This window comes from Andrena cerasifolii, chromosome 9 (assembly GCF_050908995.1).
Source record: "Andrena cerasifolii isolate SP2316 chromosome 9, iyAndCera1_principal, whole genome shotgun sequence".
NCBI classification, from domain to species: domain Eukaryota; kingdom Metazoa; phylum Arthropoda; class Insecta; order Hymenoptera; family Andrenidae; genus Andrena; species Andrena cerasifolii.
The window spans coordinates 2,433,766-2,451,564 of NC_135126.1; the positions used below are offsets into that span (position 1 = coordinate 2,433,766).

At 36.3% G+C, this 17,799-nt stretch overlaps 1 protein-coding gene across 2 annotated transcripts in view; it reads right to left on the bottom strand.

The window, feature by feature from the left end:
* LOC143373478 (uncharacterized) overlaps positions 1 to 17,799 on the bottom strand; it is a 140,402-nt gene that overhangs the window by 12,592 nt on the left and 110,011 nt on the right. For both annotated transcript variants that reach the window (XM_076820785.1, XM_076820784.1), the window contains exon 10: positions 12,846 to 12,975. In XM_076820785.1, coding sequence (XP_076676900.1) covers positions 12,846 to 12,975 — 130 coding nt within the window. The remainder of the gene's footprint in view (positions 1 to 12,845; positions 12,976 to 17,799) is intronic.

A 17,799-nucleotide genomic window follows, 5' to 3' on the forward strand; every position in this document is an offset into this window, starting at 1 on the left:
TGTGCCGAGTAAGCAGCTTAAGGGGACTAGGCAGTCGAAAAATCGAATTTTCTTATTGCATTTTCCGAAAGTACTATCTTTTGTGAATAAAATGCCGCTTGGTTTGTAGTAAAATTCGCAAAATTGTAGATTTGGCAGCTAAAAACGTCAAGCGGCAACCTATTACGTCGCCTTTGCTCAGAAACTTTAAACGCGTTTTTGTCGAATATTTTGTTCCTGATTACGAACGAATTGAGGTTCAGATCGACTTGCAAAAATTTCAGGATGTGTAAAACATGTGCCATTTTGGCGTAAACCTCTGATATGGTCCGTAAAAATTCGAGATTTTCATAAAAAAATTAAGAAGTCACCGGATTTTGGTAGCGCATAAACAGTGATGGTACGCTACTAAAATCCGGTGACTTCTTAATTTTTTTATGAAAATCTCGAAATTTTACGGACCATATCAGAGGTTTGCGCTGAAATGACACATGTTTTACGCATCCTGTAATTTTTTCCAAGTCGATCTGAACCTCAATTCGTTCGCAATCAGGGAAAAATGAAGAGAAAAAAATATTCGAGAAAAACGCGTTTAAAGTTTCTGGGCAAAGGCGACGCTATAAGTTGCCGCTTGACGTTTTTAGCTGCCAAATCTACAATTTTGCGAATCTTACCATAAACCAAGCGGCATTTTATTGAGAAAATATAGTACTTTCGGAAAATGCAATAAAAAATCGATTTTTCGACTGCCTAGTCACCTTAAGAAAAGAAATCTTGGCGATTGGGTTGCATTCTTAAGTAAACATTCACGCCGAATAATTGCTCGCCAAATTTTGTTCTGCTGCAGAATTTGAGGATTATTTAGGTGAATTAAATAATGCTGATAGTTTTCTCTCGAATAAATAAGATAAATATTTGAAGGCTTCTTTCTTTATTTTTTCTTTTTCTAAGATTTAATTTCGGTCCACCTAACAGAAACAATATTATTTGGGGGATATAGTACCTACGAAAATAGAAAAGTTTTTATCTATTTTTATCCATCTCCCACGAAAAATGCAGAAATATTTCTTGGCTTAGGATTCTCGTTGTGTGCGTAGGATTCTTCTATTTTCTTTTTAAGTACGACTGAATAAAATGAAACTAACATTCTGTTGCCGACGTGTCACTCGAAAGCCCACTAAATCAGCGTGAATATAAAAAGAAAAGTAGGGTAATGGACAATTAATTTCTCTGTCAACGATTGTAACACTCAGAAATAGTGTCTGGTTATTATTCAATATGTTTCACATTCAAAAATACTGCGAATAATTTCAATCACATTCGAATCAATGGTTGCCTAACTGTTTATCGCAAGTCAAAATTTACTGTTGCCACTTGTCTACATGATTATTTTCAATGAAGAATACATGTACCTAGGGTTTATACAAAAATCGACTTTGAAAAAAATAGGGTTTCAAATTCTACTATTCCCTAACGAATACTTAAACCGTTTTTCGAATTTTCACAAAAAAAAATATATAGTTAAAATAGGAAATAAATATTTGTACTTATTTAAAAAATTGTCACTTTTCTTAATATTTATGGAATTACTAAAATATAACAAAATAAAATATACTTTATCAATACAAAACCAAATAAATAAGAAAATATTGCTTGCGTCCGAGACGATTTCAAGTCAAAATATTAACGTATATAATTAAATAATTAATTAATTTTTACATATTAATTCTAGTATATAAAAACTTTTTTTTTTTAAATTTAAAAACCGGTTTTCGAATTTTACAAATTTAAAAAAAAAAACGGTTCTTAAACCCGGTTTTTAAAAACCGGCAAATCCTACTTGTACCGTCTACTCCACTAAAAATAACAAATATCGTCCATATTTTTATTCACTGTAATATTTCAGAATACTTCAAGAATTTTTCAAGGAACCGGCAGAATGTCTTTAGCAAACAGTGTTTTTTCTACAAATAGTTAAGCCAGACAATCCTTATATCCACCTTGCTAAATCAAGGAATTAAATTTCTTCAAATAACACGCTAATAATTAAAACTAGCAGAAAGGAGAATGTTCATTTAAATAACAAATATCGTCCATATTTTTATTCACTGTAAAATTTCAGAATACTTCAAGAATTTTTCAAGGAACCGCCAGAATGTCTTTAGCAAACAGTGTTTTTTCTACAAATAGTTAAGCCAGACAATCCTTATATCCACCTTGGTAAATCAAAAAATTAAATTTCTTCAAATATCGTGACAATAATTAAAAGAAACAGAAAGGAGAATGTTCATTTAAATAACAAATATCGTCCATATTTTCATTCACTGTAAAATTTCAGAATACTTCAATAATTTTTCAAGGATCCGCCAGAATGTCTTTAGCAAACAGTGTTTTTTCTACAAATAGTTAAGCCAGACAATCCTTATATCCACCTTGGTAAATCAAAAAATTAAATTTCTTCAAATATCGTGACAATAATTAAAAGAAACAGAAAGGAGAATGTTCATTTAAATAACAAATATCGTCCATATTTTTATTCACTGTAAAATTTCAGAATACTTCAAGAATTTTTCAAGGAACCGCCAGAATGTCTTTAGCAAACAGTGTTTTTTCTACAAATAGTTAAGCCAGACAATCCTTATATCCACCTTGCTAAATCAAGGAATTAAATTTCTTCAAATAACGCGACAATAATTAAAAGAAGCAGAAAGGAGAATGTTCATTTAAATAACTAGAGTTCAATATTGCACCAGCTGCTCTAAGGGGTTATTAGAAACTCGATATAGGGGGGGGGGGAGCAGTTAAAAAAAAGATAAATTTAGTTCTGTTGAAGAAGACGAAATTTTTTTCGCTTGCAGTTGTCTGGAAAAAATTTTGGTTCTTATTAACTGGACGAAAAGTTTTGGTTCTTATTAACTGGACGAAAAGTTTTGGTTCTTATTAACTGGACAGAATCTTCGACGCGTAGTTGATCGTAAATGCCTATTGCGCCGTGGAAGCTGTTTATCGTTTCTGCAGAGTTTATGCATCGAGCCCCAGATACAAATGTCATCGCGAAAATACATGCCGGGAGACGAGAATGTTTGCCCCAGAATGTGCGGTTATTAGTGAAATACACGTGCGAAAGTCCGTGTCTCTCCTCGCGGCTGTAAATTACACGACCAAGAGGGACACCGTTCCATCGAGGAGGCGAGGCTCGCTGCCGATCGAATTCTCAAGAGCAGGGAAAAGTCTCTGCAACGAACCTCGTGCAACGATTCGTCATACCATAAGACGAAAATACTGAATGAACATCGCTGTGCTATGCTGTTTGTTCATAAAAGATTGATGTGCAAGTTCCCGCTGCGTTAAGAAACCTGTAACACGAACGTTTCGTAACGCAGGATTCTTTTTTAAAGAAAGCAGTGAGAGTCGTTGGCACCTAGGGTGGTCCAGAGAAAATTGGATGTCGCAGCAGTTTCTGAAATTGATATTAATAAAAGACGGGTGGGTTTATAGGAAAGGCGCGCTGCGCAGGGAAATTTATGTCACGGTCGCTGATCTTTGTGTTCGTCGCGATTCTGTCTACTACTGCATCGTAAAGCGGCATAACTCCATTTAAAAAAAAAAACATTAGTGACCTAGTTTCGACCGAAATGACTCGGAAGATCATTTTTCACTAGAGATGTTCGAGTATTCGTGATCGAGATAGTGTTAGGGGAATAATTCTTGTACGTTCGAATGATCTAGGTGCTCGAATGGAACTAAGTGTTGGACTCGATCAATTTTATATCCAAAGTGATAAGGATATTTGAAGTACTTGAAAAGACTTGAAGAATTTTTCTGAGTTACTTGAAGGGTTTTAAACAGATGAAACTTCTGTTAGCTATTAGACTAGGTAGTGAGTAAGTAATTAATTAATCTAGTAATTGATTCTATTTCATAAGACGATTGGGGTCAGTGATTACACTAGCTTACAGCCATTTTGCGCAGCAGATGCGACTATTTTTTTCATATGTAAAATGGCACGTTGATTCCGAAAATAAGGTTCAAAATTTTTTCTATTGATTCGTTTTCGAGATATCGATAGGTGAAGTTTTTTCCTGTCTGTCAAAAAGGTGGTCTCACTTAAGTGCGAATATCTCGTGTTGGGAATGTCTGATTTGGTCGAAAATTATATCAAATTAAAGACAATTGAATCACCAACAAATGTACCTGCCAAAATGTTCAAGTAGGTTCAGTAGTTCGGGTGAAATCGATGGAAATATGTGAAAAAAATCACTTTTTCGACCGAAATTGAGATCATTTTTTTTATTCATTTAATCATCTGGGTAGAATCGAAATCGCAATAATGGACCCAGTTTCCCATTTCTTACGGTGAGTCTGCACTTTTGCGAAAAAAATAAGGTGCTACTGCAGAAAATCTATGGATAAACACCGAAGTTAGAGACAATTGTGTGAAAACACTAAAATTTCATTTTTTCTCAGTTTGTGTTTTTTTTCTCAATTTTATTGTGTTACTTCAATTTCAATTCATTCTATACATTTTTTCAAGTATTTTGTTAATACGTGTGTATTTTAGAGAATTAAAATTGAAATAACACAATAAAAACGGAAAAAACACAAAACCATGAAAAACTGAAATTTTAGTGTTTTCACACAATAGTCTCTAGCTTCGGTGTTTATGCATAGATTTTCTTCAGTAGCGTCTTGTTTTCTTCGTAAAAGTGCAGACTCACCGTAAGAAATGAGAAACTCGGGCCATTTTTGTGATTTCGATTTTACCCAGATGATTAAATGAATTGTCGATCTCAATTTCGGTCGAAAAATGACATTTTTCACATATTTCCATCGATTTCACCCGAACTGCTGAACCGATTTGAAAATGTCGTGAGCTGCATTTGTTGGTGATTCAATTACCTTTAATTTGATATCATTTTCGACCATATCGGTCATTCGCAACACGATATATTCGCAATTAAGTGGGACCACCTTTTTGACAGACAGGTGAAAACTTCACCTATCGATATCTCGAAAACGAATGAATAGAAAAAAAATTGAACCTTATTTTCAGAATCAGCGGGTCATGTGACATCAGACAAAAATAATCGCATCTGTTGCGCAAGATGGCTGTAAGCTAATGTAATCACTGACCCAATCGTCTAATGAAATAGAATCGATTACTAGATTAATTAATTACTTACTTAGCACCTAGTCGAATATCTAACAGAAGTTTCATCCGTTCAAAACACTTCAAGTCACTCAGAAAAATTCTTCAAGTCATTTCAAGTACTTCAAATATTCTTATCACTTTGGATATAAAATTCTCCTGCATACATTTTTGTTTTCTTTTGTAAACTAGTGTTATCAAAGTGGGTAAGTCCAAAGTCAAAAAAAAAAATTGAATTCGTAACTTAAGTACTTTGTGCTGCATCTCCTTACATTACGAAATAAGCGACAGATGCAATTTTATTAAATTTTTGAGTTACACCACTTTCCTAATCACTGGCACATTCGTTCGATGAAAAGTAGGAGAGGCATGCGTTCCTAGAACAGTAACAATATAAACGCGTGATCCGTTCTATTCTCTACTAGCCAGCTGGCGTCGCTAACATTTTTTCTCGCTTCGCACAGGAGTGAATAGGCGAGGCGATTCTTTTTTGATCCTAGGATAAGAAATAGCTCGACATCCATGATCGCCGGACTCGTTGTTTGTAGGAACAATCTCGTTGAACGTGGCAGCAGTGGCACGACGAATTCATGTATCGGTGGATTTCGGATCGTCGGCCGAACGAAAGAAGTTTATGCAAATGGCTGTAAGATGTTTGACAAAATCTTAGCGTTCCGTGAAAACTGACGCAAGGCAGTCGATAAATCTGTGGCAGCGTCATGTGGATGGCGAATGAGATTCATCGGGGGAAAACATTTCCTTGAAGTCAACCTTTCAGATGAAACGGCGACTGGAAAGCGGAAGGCTACATTCGAACTGTCTGAACTCTTTAAATTCATTAAATTCTATACTTGTTAAGGATTGCAAAATTACCGACTTTTTCAATTACCTACCGGTAATTGGGTAAATTTTTTAATCAAAACCGGTTTACCGATAATTTACCGGTATTTTTTAAGGTATTGAAAATATAAGAGTAAACATTACAAAAAAAAAATTTTTGTTAACTCTAATCGAGCATTATAAGAAATATATGGAAATAAAACTATTTTGAACATAAAATATAAAATGATATAACACAAAATAGATATATTTGTATAATTATTGACAATACTTATTAATATGGATCGTCACCACGAAAACAATGAAAAGAATCTTAACTTACATAATTAAATATTTTTTATTTAACAATTCTTTTTATCAAATAAGCACGCAAAAGCATACCTTATTCGTCTAAACTTTGGTCTCCTGATCGCTACCTAATTTTTGTACAAAATAATCCAGCCACGGATAAAGCGCTCTCAGATTCCACACTTGTTGGCCGGGTAGGCATTAAGAAATCATATGCCATTCATAGTATATATTTTCTCCTTACTTTTTCTACTTGAAAATACGTCCATTTTTTCATGACTGATTCAGATTCTTAGTTTTCTTTTGGATCAGAGTTGGTTCTTCACGAGATACTTCGGTTTTCGTCTTTATTAGTAATTGAAGTGTTTTTTTTTACTGATAACGTAGTAGATGTCGATGGAATTAATGAACGCATATATGCGCTATATTGCTATATGTAATTTATCGAATTACCGGTAGAAATTTGGCAAATTACCGGTAAAAATTTTAGGGTGTTTCTCACGATTTACCGGGATACCGGTATTGCAATCCCTAATACTTGTAAAAATGAGAGGTTTTTAGGTGTCCTCCGATTGCTTTGAATTTTGGATATATCTTAGAGGATCGAAAAATATTAAATATACACGTGTTTTTTTTATTTCGGCCCGCTTGCATATTCAGGGGGTGAAAGCACCCCTCAAAGTTCGTAAAAAGAGGGACAAGAGTTCCTATTGTTAGTTTGACGAATATTATAACATTATGTATATATTTAATGTTATAATATTCCTTAAATAACAATAGGAGCTTCTGCACCTCTTCTTCTGAACTTCAAGGGGTGATTTCACCGCCTAAATATGCAACTGGGTCAAAATAAAAAAACGTGTATTTATTATTTTTCAGTTCCCTAACACATATCCGAAAACTAAAGCAATCGAAGGCGAACATCCGAACACCTCTCCCTGTGAGTCACATGTTTCATATAAAAAAATTTGTTTCGAGAATAAAATTTCAGGAGGGTGTTCTATTGCGGGAGGAACACGAATGTTGAAATCTTTATACGTTTCTGTGAACATTTCATACTCAAATTATTATTATTATTATTATTATTATTATTATTATTATTATTATTATTATTATTATTATTATTATTATTATTATTATTATCATCATCATTATTATTATTATTATTATTATTATTAAATTAACGGGAGAACCCTTTAGATACAAAGTATATAGCAAATTAGTACAAAGATAAAGTAAATATAACAAAAACATAAAATAACATAAAATAAAATGTAAAACAATAAAATAAAATAAAGTGAAATAAAATAAATAAAAACAAACAAAACAGTCTGAGCCCTAAGACCTAATCACAGCACCAAAGGTGCTTAAATTAATTGAAATTAAATTAAATTACTGAGGTAACAGTCTCCTAAGCAATTGGTTCCTGAACGAAGCGAAGGAGACAGCGAACACGTCTATGTCAGCGGGGCACTGATTCATCTCATCCATAGCACGATTTAAGGGATCGACTGTACAGTGATAATATTCACGGACACCCGATGCAAAAAGAGGTCTCGGACGCAATGACCGTTGCGGGGCTCGGAGACGAATCAGTGCAACTAAATACTGGCAGTTAATCTGGCCATGGATTACTTTGTACAAAAATAATAGGCCAGAACAGATGCGGCGGTCACTGAGATTAGAAATTGTTAAGTTAAACATCGTGGAGCAGGTCTAATGAGGCGAGCGTGGTTGCGATAGCTTTCCAAAAAGAGCAGCCCGTCATCTTCCACGTTATGAAAGAATGGATCGATGTGGGAAAGGTAAACAGGCTCATTAAGGATTCGAAACCCGTTCCCGATGATCCCGAAGCGGCATTCTTGAAACAACGTGGCGCACCTCGATTCCGGAAGTGTCGTTTAAAAAAGAATCGTGAACACGCTGTGATTACATGGAATTCGACGCCTATATACAGGTGGCTCTGTTTATGGCATTAGCTGCGGAGAGTGCATGCTCGCATATTTATGCGGTAATGCGCATCCCTAGGGGAAGAGCGCAAAGGAAGCCGCTGCGAGTAATTCGTTCTTGCAGTGATAGGCGCTGGAAACCTGTGCCTCGTTAAATAGCTACAGTGGCTCGCATTAATATTCGGACAGTTTTTAAAATCGCATAACTTTTTTAGAATTGGTCCAAACGACATGAGTTTTTTAAAATCGCATAACTTTTTTAGAATTGGTCCAAACGACATGAGTTTTTTTGAGAAGCTAGAAGGATTAGTTTGCTAACTGACGCGTTTCGCCGTTTTGAAAAAAATGCGTTCGTTCGGAATAGAAAAAAAAATTTGTAAAGGTCGTTTTTTTAACTTTTTTTTGTGAGCCTGTAATGAAAATTCAAAAAACCCGTTTGTAGATTGAAGTAAGTTGTATACGTGCCTAAAATTTCATCAAAATCGGTTAACGTTGCTCCGAGCTACAAACGTTTAAAGATCGCAGAATAAGGTCGAGAATCGCGAAAATTCCCGAAATCAGCGTTCTTGTGTTTTTTGAGTTCTTGAAATATTGGGGAAGGGAACTGTGAATTTACAAGGGTAAATTCCTACTTAGGTACTGTTGCAAATACAGATGAATTTGTTAACAAAAACTGCCCTTAGTTAAGAAATATATCGATAAGTTACTCTGTGATGAAAAGTGTCACTCCATTCCTTGGCAATTTTTTTTTTAAGATGTGTGTATCTTAAACAAGTAAAGTGATTGAATGTTGGAAAGAAATAAATGTTGTTTTCGACGATATGGAGGAATCGCGAAACGAATGCCCTCTGCAATTTCTTCATCTTGAGCTTTGTGATAGAATTACAGCTGTACGTGGAGCCGAATAATAAATTTTAATGTTACGGGGGCAAGAAGGTAATTTGAACGTCACGTGAATCATCCGCGTGATATATTACATATTCTGTACGAAACGAATTACACGGTATTAAAATCCTGTCGGTGTAATTCAAGATCCGTCTTCGACTCATTAAGAGGCATAAAGCCTACTCCACGACCCCGGATGAAATCATTGAATCCGTTAAGTATAGTGGTCGCCGGTCGTAATTACTGAAATTAGGCTGTCTGAGTGAATACTTCGGATGGACGAAATTGATCGCCGAGTTGAAACATCTACGATCAATTTTCCCATCTTTCAGCGTCCGCGAGCGGGAAGTTTGCTTGATATTGATCAATAAAGAGATTGTTATAAAATCACACGTATTTCCTAATTTTGTGTTCCTCTTATTTTGGATTTCAAGTGGGACAGAAAACTATCTGCTAGAATTGCGAAGACGCAGCTGTGAAATTTTAAATAAAACCAGTTCAAGTACATTAATAAATATCTGAACTGTTTTTTTACTCCTGCCTGTATAATAGGGCGGAGCGGAAAATTTAAATTTGATTTTTCTGAATTTGAAATTTTTATTTGATTTGTCTTTTGATTAACCAAGCACAACTGTAAACAAATTTTGGAAAAATATTCATATCTGCAGGTTCCTTTTTCTCCTAAAAATGATTATATAATATTTATATTTTCCCACAATTTTTTTTACAAATTTAAATTTTTTAAATTTAAATTTTCGCCTATATAATACAATCGTATTAAAAAAATTTAAATTTGCAAAAAAAATTGTGAGAAAATATAAATAATACGATTGCATTATATAGGCGAAAATTTAAATTTAAAAAAATTTTAATTTAAAATTAAAAAAATTTAAATTTGTAAAAAAAATTGTGGGAAAATATAAATATTATATAATCATTTTTAGGAGAAAAAGGAACCTGCAGAGATGAATATTTTTCCCCAATTTTTTTTTTACAGTTGTGTTTGGTTAATCAAAAGACAACTATCCCGCACCCAGGCCAACTGAAAACTCAAATTTAAATTTTCGCCTATATAGTATCGCTCCGCCCTACTGTATAATCCTAAAAGTAGCTATACACCAAGAACTGGAAAATTTATAAAGTATATATAAAATTTTAAACTAAGAAAACTTGATTTCAAATATCTTAACATGTTACTTTTTACTTTTCAATCTTCTTGAACATTTATTTGAAAATTGAATGAGAAATCTAGTCGCGTGGAATTATAAAGAGGATAGGCATTAGATTGGCTGACTAACGACTGAACTTTTATCGGCGCCACAGTTAGCAGCAGATAAATATAGCGACGAGCTTTTATTTGCTTTTTAACGATAGAACTTTTCAACTGAAACCCTGCAGTAGCCATCACTGTCGGATAGATAAGAAGTACTCTAATCTCGTTCGATTATCAATTTCTCCGATATTCTCCCTACACCTACTACTCCTCTCCCCTACTTTCATTCAAGGGTGCTTCATACACACACGCATAAACAGATTTCCATTAAAAAAAATCCATCTTCCAATCATAAGACTGGCCCAAAGCATATCAATGTTTCCTTCACCCTGATTAATAATTAAGAAGGGCGATCCCAATTTTATTCCCATTCCACGTTCCAAAATCTAACTCTGATTCTAAACCACCATCGGACCAACAGAATCTTAATTTTCTTTCGTTACCTTAGCACCGTTCCTCAAAATAATGCAACTATTTTAAAATCGAACATTACCAAAGTGCCCGTAAGGCATCTCCATCGTTTTGCGTTGCCAGCTATTTCGGCGGAGCGATTATTATTAACAATTAGAGGCCGTCGTTGCGCGGACAAGCAAACCGCGGCTCATTTGAAGTTTCGTAAAACGGCCCTGACTTAATTCCGACGTTTAATTTCGGTTTCTGGTCGCAGCGAGATTTCCCCAAAAAATTTTCGGCTTCCCTCGAGCGCGAAGTGGGCCGTGCCTCTCGTTACGTCAGTTTCCGAAGGTCCGGTCGCTTCGGTGACTCACATTTTTCGGAAGCATGGAACTCTTGGCAGCCGGCGAAACGGTTTTCCTCTAATTTGGTACAGCCGGGCATTAAACGGTCACGAGAAATCGCTGTGTCACGACAAACGTTAAAGTCGTTACGACGGCGATCGGTTTAACCGCCTCGTGAAGCATAAATGACGGCGAATTTCGTGGAACGGGTTAAATAGGTCCCCGTTCGATAATTCAAGTCCCCCTTCCGGTCACGACGACGGAAATATTTTAATAATTTCCGCTAAAAAACTGGCCGATTCTCTTTTCTCCTCGTTGAACAAATGTGTTCCGGCCATTTAAGTTGGAGGAAATATTGAATTGAATTTCTGTGTTGAAGAGGAAGATTAATTTTTGCAAAAATCCGCCACTTTTCGCTGTCCTTCGTTATCTACCTTTTTTGGAAATTTAATTAGAGGTAACTGAAGAATTTACTGCATTCTTCGCACATTCTCAGCAATTTAAATTCCGGCGATTATGTTGTTACAGATACTTTAATGGGTTTTCTATGTTCCGCGTTTTTTTATAAATACTATTTTTTAAGCCTGTCACGTTTGTCAATTGAATGCTTTAGTTCTTCAGGTTTATCATTTGACTTCTGTGGACTAGCGTTAGAAGATAAGTTTTTCATAATAAAAATTTGATAATAAAAATATAATTTTTTTAATCCTTGTATGAAAATGATACGATGTTCTTCCTTCGGGATATAATTTACAGTTTCGCGATGAACTACTTGATGACGTTAAAAGCATTTAAGCGAATGTAATGTTCAAAGGGGCACAGAAAACAGTCTAGGCCAGTTTCTTTGAACAGGTGCGTGTGGCAATAATTCCTAACCATAGTAACACTGTCACTTAGCTATAATAAATTATATGGTTCACGTATTTAGGAGAAAAGTGTGTCTGCAAAATATTAGCAGCGGTTTTAAAATGATATTAGGACTAATGTTTCCATTGTTATCAATTGTTACTACTTGTATTGAAATATCATCGAAGTAAAATTTATGGTAAAAAATTCTTAGCAATTTCTGTGTTTTTTCTTTAAGGAATATTCCTTTAACTCACTAAAAAAAATTCAACTCACAAGGGGAGGACACCATGTGGTAGACACTGATTTTGACGAGCCTTGGCACGATGGATCTAATGTCGAAAATAAGTAAATAGGTGTCCGAGCGTTTCAGCCAATGGTAAATATTTAAGTAAATTATTAAAAATTTCATAGTGGCTGTGGGGTTTTAATGGGTAAAAATCCCACACTACCCTGGCGCCCGCGGGAGATTCCCTTATGGAGGCGTTGGGTGCCTTTTGAAGAAGTCTCCACGTTAAAAAAAAATTTATAAATCTTTTTTATAATTTTTTTTTTAACTTGGGGAAATCTTCAAAAGGCACCCCGACTCCTTCAGAATCCCCCGAGGGCGCCAGGGTAGTGTGGGATTTTTCCCCATTAAAACCCCACGGCCACTATACAATTTTTAATAATTTACTGTAAATATTTCTATTATTAAGGCCCATTCGCAGAAACGCTCAGACACCTATTTACTTATTTTCGACATAGATCCATCGTGCCAAGGCTCGTCAAAATCGGTGTCCTCCCCTTGTCAGTTAAAACTTGAGGTTCCAGAAGGGAAATAAAGTATTTCCAGCAAGTCCTAAGAGCAGATGTTCACTTTCCAGCTGTAAGAATTAAAGAACTGATACTTTACTCACGTTATCATTTTGGAGTAGACTATAGGAATTGTTCGAAGGTCCTGGACTGGGTGACGTTAGTTCCGAAAGTTTGCTTGGAGACAATTTCTCGCTATTTCCACCCTCTGCACCGTCGCTGCTTCCGCTCCCACTAAAAGTGCAACGGCAATGATTGAAACATGTTCCATCTTCTATCTGATCTCAATATTATTTTCATCCAAAGAATCTTTACTTCCGGTACTAATCGCAAAAAAAGATTACACTATGTTAACATCGATCCCACGTAACTTTCTCATAGATTCTTCACCTTCCGTAACCCTTTGTACTTTAAGGGGAGGTTCTGGTCTGGAGCCCAAAAAAATAGGTGATATTTAGGAATTAATTAAAGGAAAACTACTATATATAATTTAATGGGACTTGTTGCATTGTATTAAGGATGTCTTAGATTATAGAAATATATTTTTTGTTTTATAATTAATCATTGCAGACAGCCTTGGGGAGTTGTTAAAGTCAGGGCGTCAAAAAATTGATCCAAATCGGTGGGACCTCTATCTCCAAAAGTTATTATCCGATTCGACTGAAACCTTGTTTATTTTGAAGACTATTCTTTTGGCTAGAGGGGGGGGGGCTAAAAAAATACAAAAAGTTGAAAATTTATAATTTTCAAAGGCGATGAAAGGACGAAAAATTCAGGGAAAAGTGATTTCAAACTTGAAGTGTCGTTATTTTCTAAAAAAAATATAATTTTTGTAATTTTTTAGCCCCCCGTAGCCAAAAGAATAATCTTCAAAATAAACAAGGTTTCAGTCGAATCGGATAATAACTTTTGAAGATAGAGGTCCCACCGATTTGGATAAATTTTTTGACGCCTTGACTTTAACGACTCCCCAAGGCTGTCTGCAATGATTAATTATAAAACAAAAAATATATTTCTATAATCTAAGACATCCTTAATACAATGCAACAAGTCCCATTAAATTATATATAGTAGTTTTCCCTTAATTAATTCCTAAATATCACCTATTTTTTGGGGCTCTAGACCAGAACTCCCCTTAACGTTAAATACTCCCTCCACTAAACATCACAAGAATATCATAATTCATAATTCGTAGAATTAAATAAACTACCGTAAACTGGGGGTGGCTTTGCCCGCGCCGGGGTGACATCGCCCACTTTTCGGAGAAACTTTATTCCATTTTATTGCGAAGTAATTACAACACATGGTGTTTTGTAATCGATAGCAATAATTTCCCCAAGGTCAAACGAAAAAAACAATAACGAATTCAATCATACGGTAATTTTACAGTCGGAGTAAAAGAAGTGGGCAAAGTCACCGCAGTTTACGGTACTAATTTTCAAATAACTTTACTCAACCCCAGCTTAAACCTTTTTCGCCCTGGGCGAACTCGCCAAATTGTGCCTTTTATTTATCACACATTTATTTCGGCCTTTTGACGACCCCACTCTGAATTTGTATTCGTAGCTTAGAACATTCACAGTCCAACCTGTAATATTTTATTCGCAAACCCTACGCCCTAGGTAGTTGCCCAGTTTTTCCCACAGAGACGAGCCAGACCTGCCTCAACTATATTATTCGCAATCGGCGGACAATAGAACACATTACACCGCAGGGGGTAAAATTAACATCGTCTCCCCCAAAACACTAGTCACAAATCACCGAAGTGCTTCCTCTAAAAGAAGTATAAAAGAGAAACAGTAAATCCTTGCTCCAACGTCACAATTCGGTCGCAGCTCCGCTGGATTCCGCTTGGGAACGTCGAGCAAAAAGCCCACCGGTATCGGCGAACCACAAACGATCCTGAAGAAAACACCACTCGACGCCAGTCACCAGGTCGCGTTGCTACGTGATAGTAGAGGTAATAAATCTCGCCTGCAATATTACCCGTTTTCGGCTTATATAATCCTCGCAGGCCGTCCCGAAGCGCGTGTCTCGGCACCTCGGTCCCGTGAACTTTAGCCGGTCGGCGCGGCCGCGGATCGCGTGGAAAAAACGCTCGCAGAAGGCTCACCTAGCTGGCGTGGATCGTCACTACTGGCGAGGCCATAGCTGCAGCAGGTATTATTAAAACCTAACAAGTACAAAGTGACTCGGTCGACCGGTTCGGCGGTGCCACGAGCACAGGCATTTAATTCTTCTACAATGTTCCAGCGAACGGAGACGAGGATGACGACCAGGAGGACACTCTTCTCGGTCCCGTTGCTATGGCAACGTTGTCCTTGACCCCCAAGAACGGGGTCATCTTTTTCATTCGAGCTGCTCCTTTTGCGCGGGGAGAGGCCACGGATGCCGTCATTGTTGGGAGGTGGAATCGAGGAGACGCGCGCTCACCTCGCGATGAGATGCACAGAGCGAGGGGGGAGCAGGGAATCGCGGTGCAACTGGGAAATGGAAGGTCCCTTCTGCAAAAATCAGGCGAAAGTGTCCGGTGAAGTTTTCACCTACGAGGTACTGCTCTTCGGACAATCGAACTTTAAAGTTGCGAGCGAGTTGGTTGAGACACAAAAAAGTGGAGGTACGATTGGAATGTCAACTATTTTTAACTGTTTTTTTTCAACGTTTTTTGTAGTTTATAATATTTATATTTACTATTTACTGGGGGATGAAGCAAGCCTAAGAAATGGGGAAGTTATAGAAATTTTCAAGATTGGTACTTTTTCTTTTTTCCCCCCATTATTTAATTTCGCATCAACCACTAGAATGGGTTATTAGCGACCTAGGGTCTGGGCTACAGTTGGTTGTACAGCTTGGTATGTTTCAGGTAATCTAATAGTCTTTGTGTTGATCCTTTGTCGCTTAAGTTGTTCTTTAGGGTGGGTCCCAAGTTGAAGTTTTTTCTATCGGGGTAGTATTTCCTGCAGGGTAGGATGATGTGTTCCACTGACAGTTGCACGTTGCATAGATCACAGGATGGGGGTTCTTCTCTGTTTAGAAGATGCCGGCGCGTGAGATTGGTACTTTATTCCGTGTTTGATTCAAGGAAGATTACGTTACTAATTGGGGACCTTGGATAGGGTGTCCCTGATAATGACTTTTTTTTATAAATTTATTTCCCTTTGGCGTGGTAAATTAGTGTGCAAAATTTCAGCTTGATCAAACAACTCTAAACCCTGTCTCAAGTGGCTCGAAGTTTCGAAGGAAACTGCGCTCTTGCAAACAGCTGTTTTTTTTTTTTAATATGCAACACTGTGTGTAAGCAAATGTGCGATGGAACTGGAGTTGGGACCGTTAAGATATCCTTAAGTGGTGGAAGAACGAGGGTGGTACAAGTTTTCCATTTCTCCAGTCTTTGGACTATGGCAGTAAAATATTTATGCATTCCACGAGCCTCTGTTCCAAGTGAACGATTATTTTCTAAGGGAGGCAAAAAATAAATAAAAAGAAATAAAAAAGTTTATAGTAACTTTAAGCTTCTTGAGGCAGGGTTCAGAATAATCCAATTGCGCTGAAATTTTGCATATTTACTTAGCACATCAAAAGGAATAAAATTAGCGGGCGTCTCAACATTCTATCGCGCCTTCAATTTTAGGGGGCACCCTAACCTTGGAGCAAAAGGGGTGCAGCTCCAGCTTTACCAACTTCGAGTAAATTAGAAGCAGGGCTTGAAAACTGTTATAATATCGATTTCGGTTCTCCAAACGGTTATGAAGAACCTCTATTCTTAATAACTGTTATGAAGAACCGAAATCTCCAACTGTTATCTGTTTCAGTTACGGTTCCTATTTCCTTCCTCATATCGGTTCCTTAACCGTTATTTTTTCGGTTCTATGTATATCGGTTCCGAAACGGTTCTAGAATCAATTCTTGTATCGATTCTTTCCTAATTGATGTCATTAATTATAGAAAAAGGAGAAACATTTATACATATCATTGATTTCTAATAAAGCGTTGAAATAAATAAATCAGCCACACATTTTTTACATTCACACACACTATATTATTCAGAATAGGAAGTCAAAAGTTTCTCCTGTTTCTATAAGGATTTCTGTAAGGATACAATAACGAATGATATCAATTAGGGAAAAGTCGATACAAGAATTGATTATGAAACCGTTTCGGAACCGATATAGAACCAAAAAATAACGTTTAAAAAACCGATATGAGGAGGGAAATAGGAACCGTAACCGAAACAGATAACAGTTGGAAATTTCGGTTGTTCATAACAGTTATTTGGAATAAATTCTGTGTCTATAACAGTTTTAACAAGTTATTTTCGGAACCGTTTCAAGCATTGATTAGAAAAAAACTGTTTATAAAATTATTGCTTTGTTTTTATTTCTATTTTTGGAGCTGCCTCTGAATTGCAGCTTCAAAATTTGATTTGCATCAAACGTGCACCAAACGATGTAGAATTTTTTTGTGGTAAAACTAAAAAGTGTCAAACATGTTCCTCAACTGTGGTGGAAACATAAATTGTATATCACTCGATCCAGAAGCCTCTAATTTTTACTGTAAGTAAATTAATTGATTTTCATTTTTACCGAACACCCAAGGCAGCAAATGATTTAGACGTTTGAGGAATTAAAAGCTTAGCCAGAATCAAACAGCAGAACCTCTCCATTAATAAACTATTTGTGAAGAGGCGCAAATGTAATTTAAACCTGAGAACATTTACAAAAATTCTCTTGCCTTTTTTCAAGAACCGTTTTATAGCAACATCCACGCTGAACGGTTATTCAATTTCTAATCCGCGATTATACTGTCTAATGTTTCCAGTCCCACTGCTAACGTTTCTCTAGCAACGTTTGTAACCGTATCTGTGTTCTAAACTTCGCTGCGCGTTGCTGCTCACAATGCGAAACGAAAGCCCGTAATTGCGCCTGACTCTGCGATGAAATATTTAACTACGTTACACGATTACTTGATAGCAGTGGAACTTTTATCCAACTCTTAATCAACCGAGGCACGCGATACGCATCCAGTATGTCTGCAGGTCCATTTTTCTTCTTCCCTGAC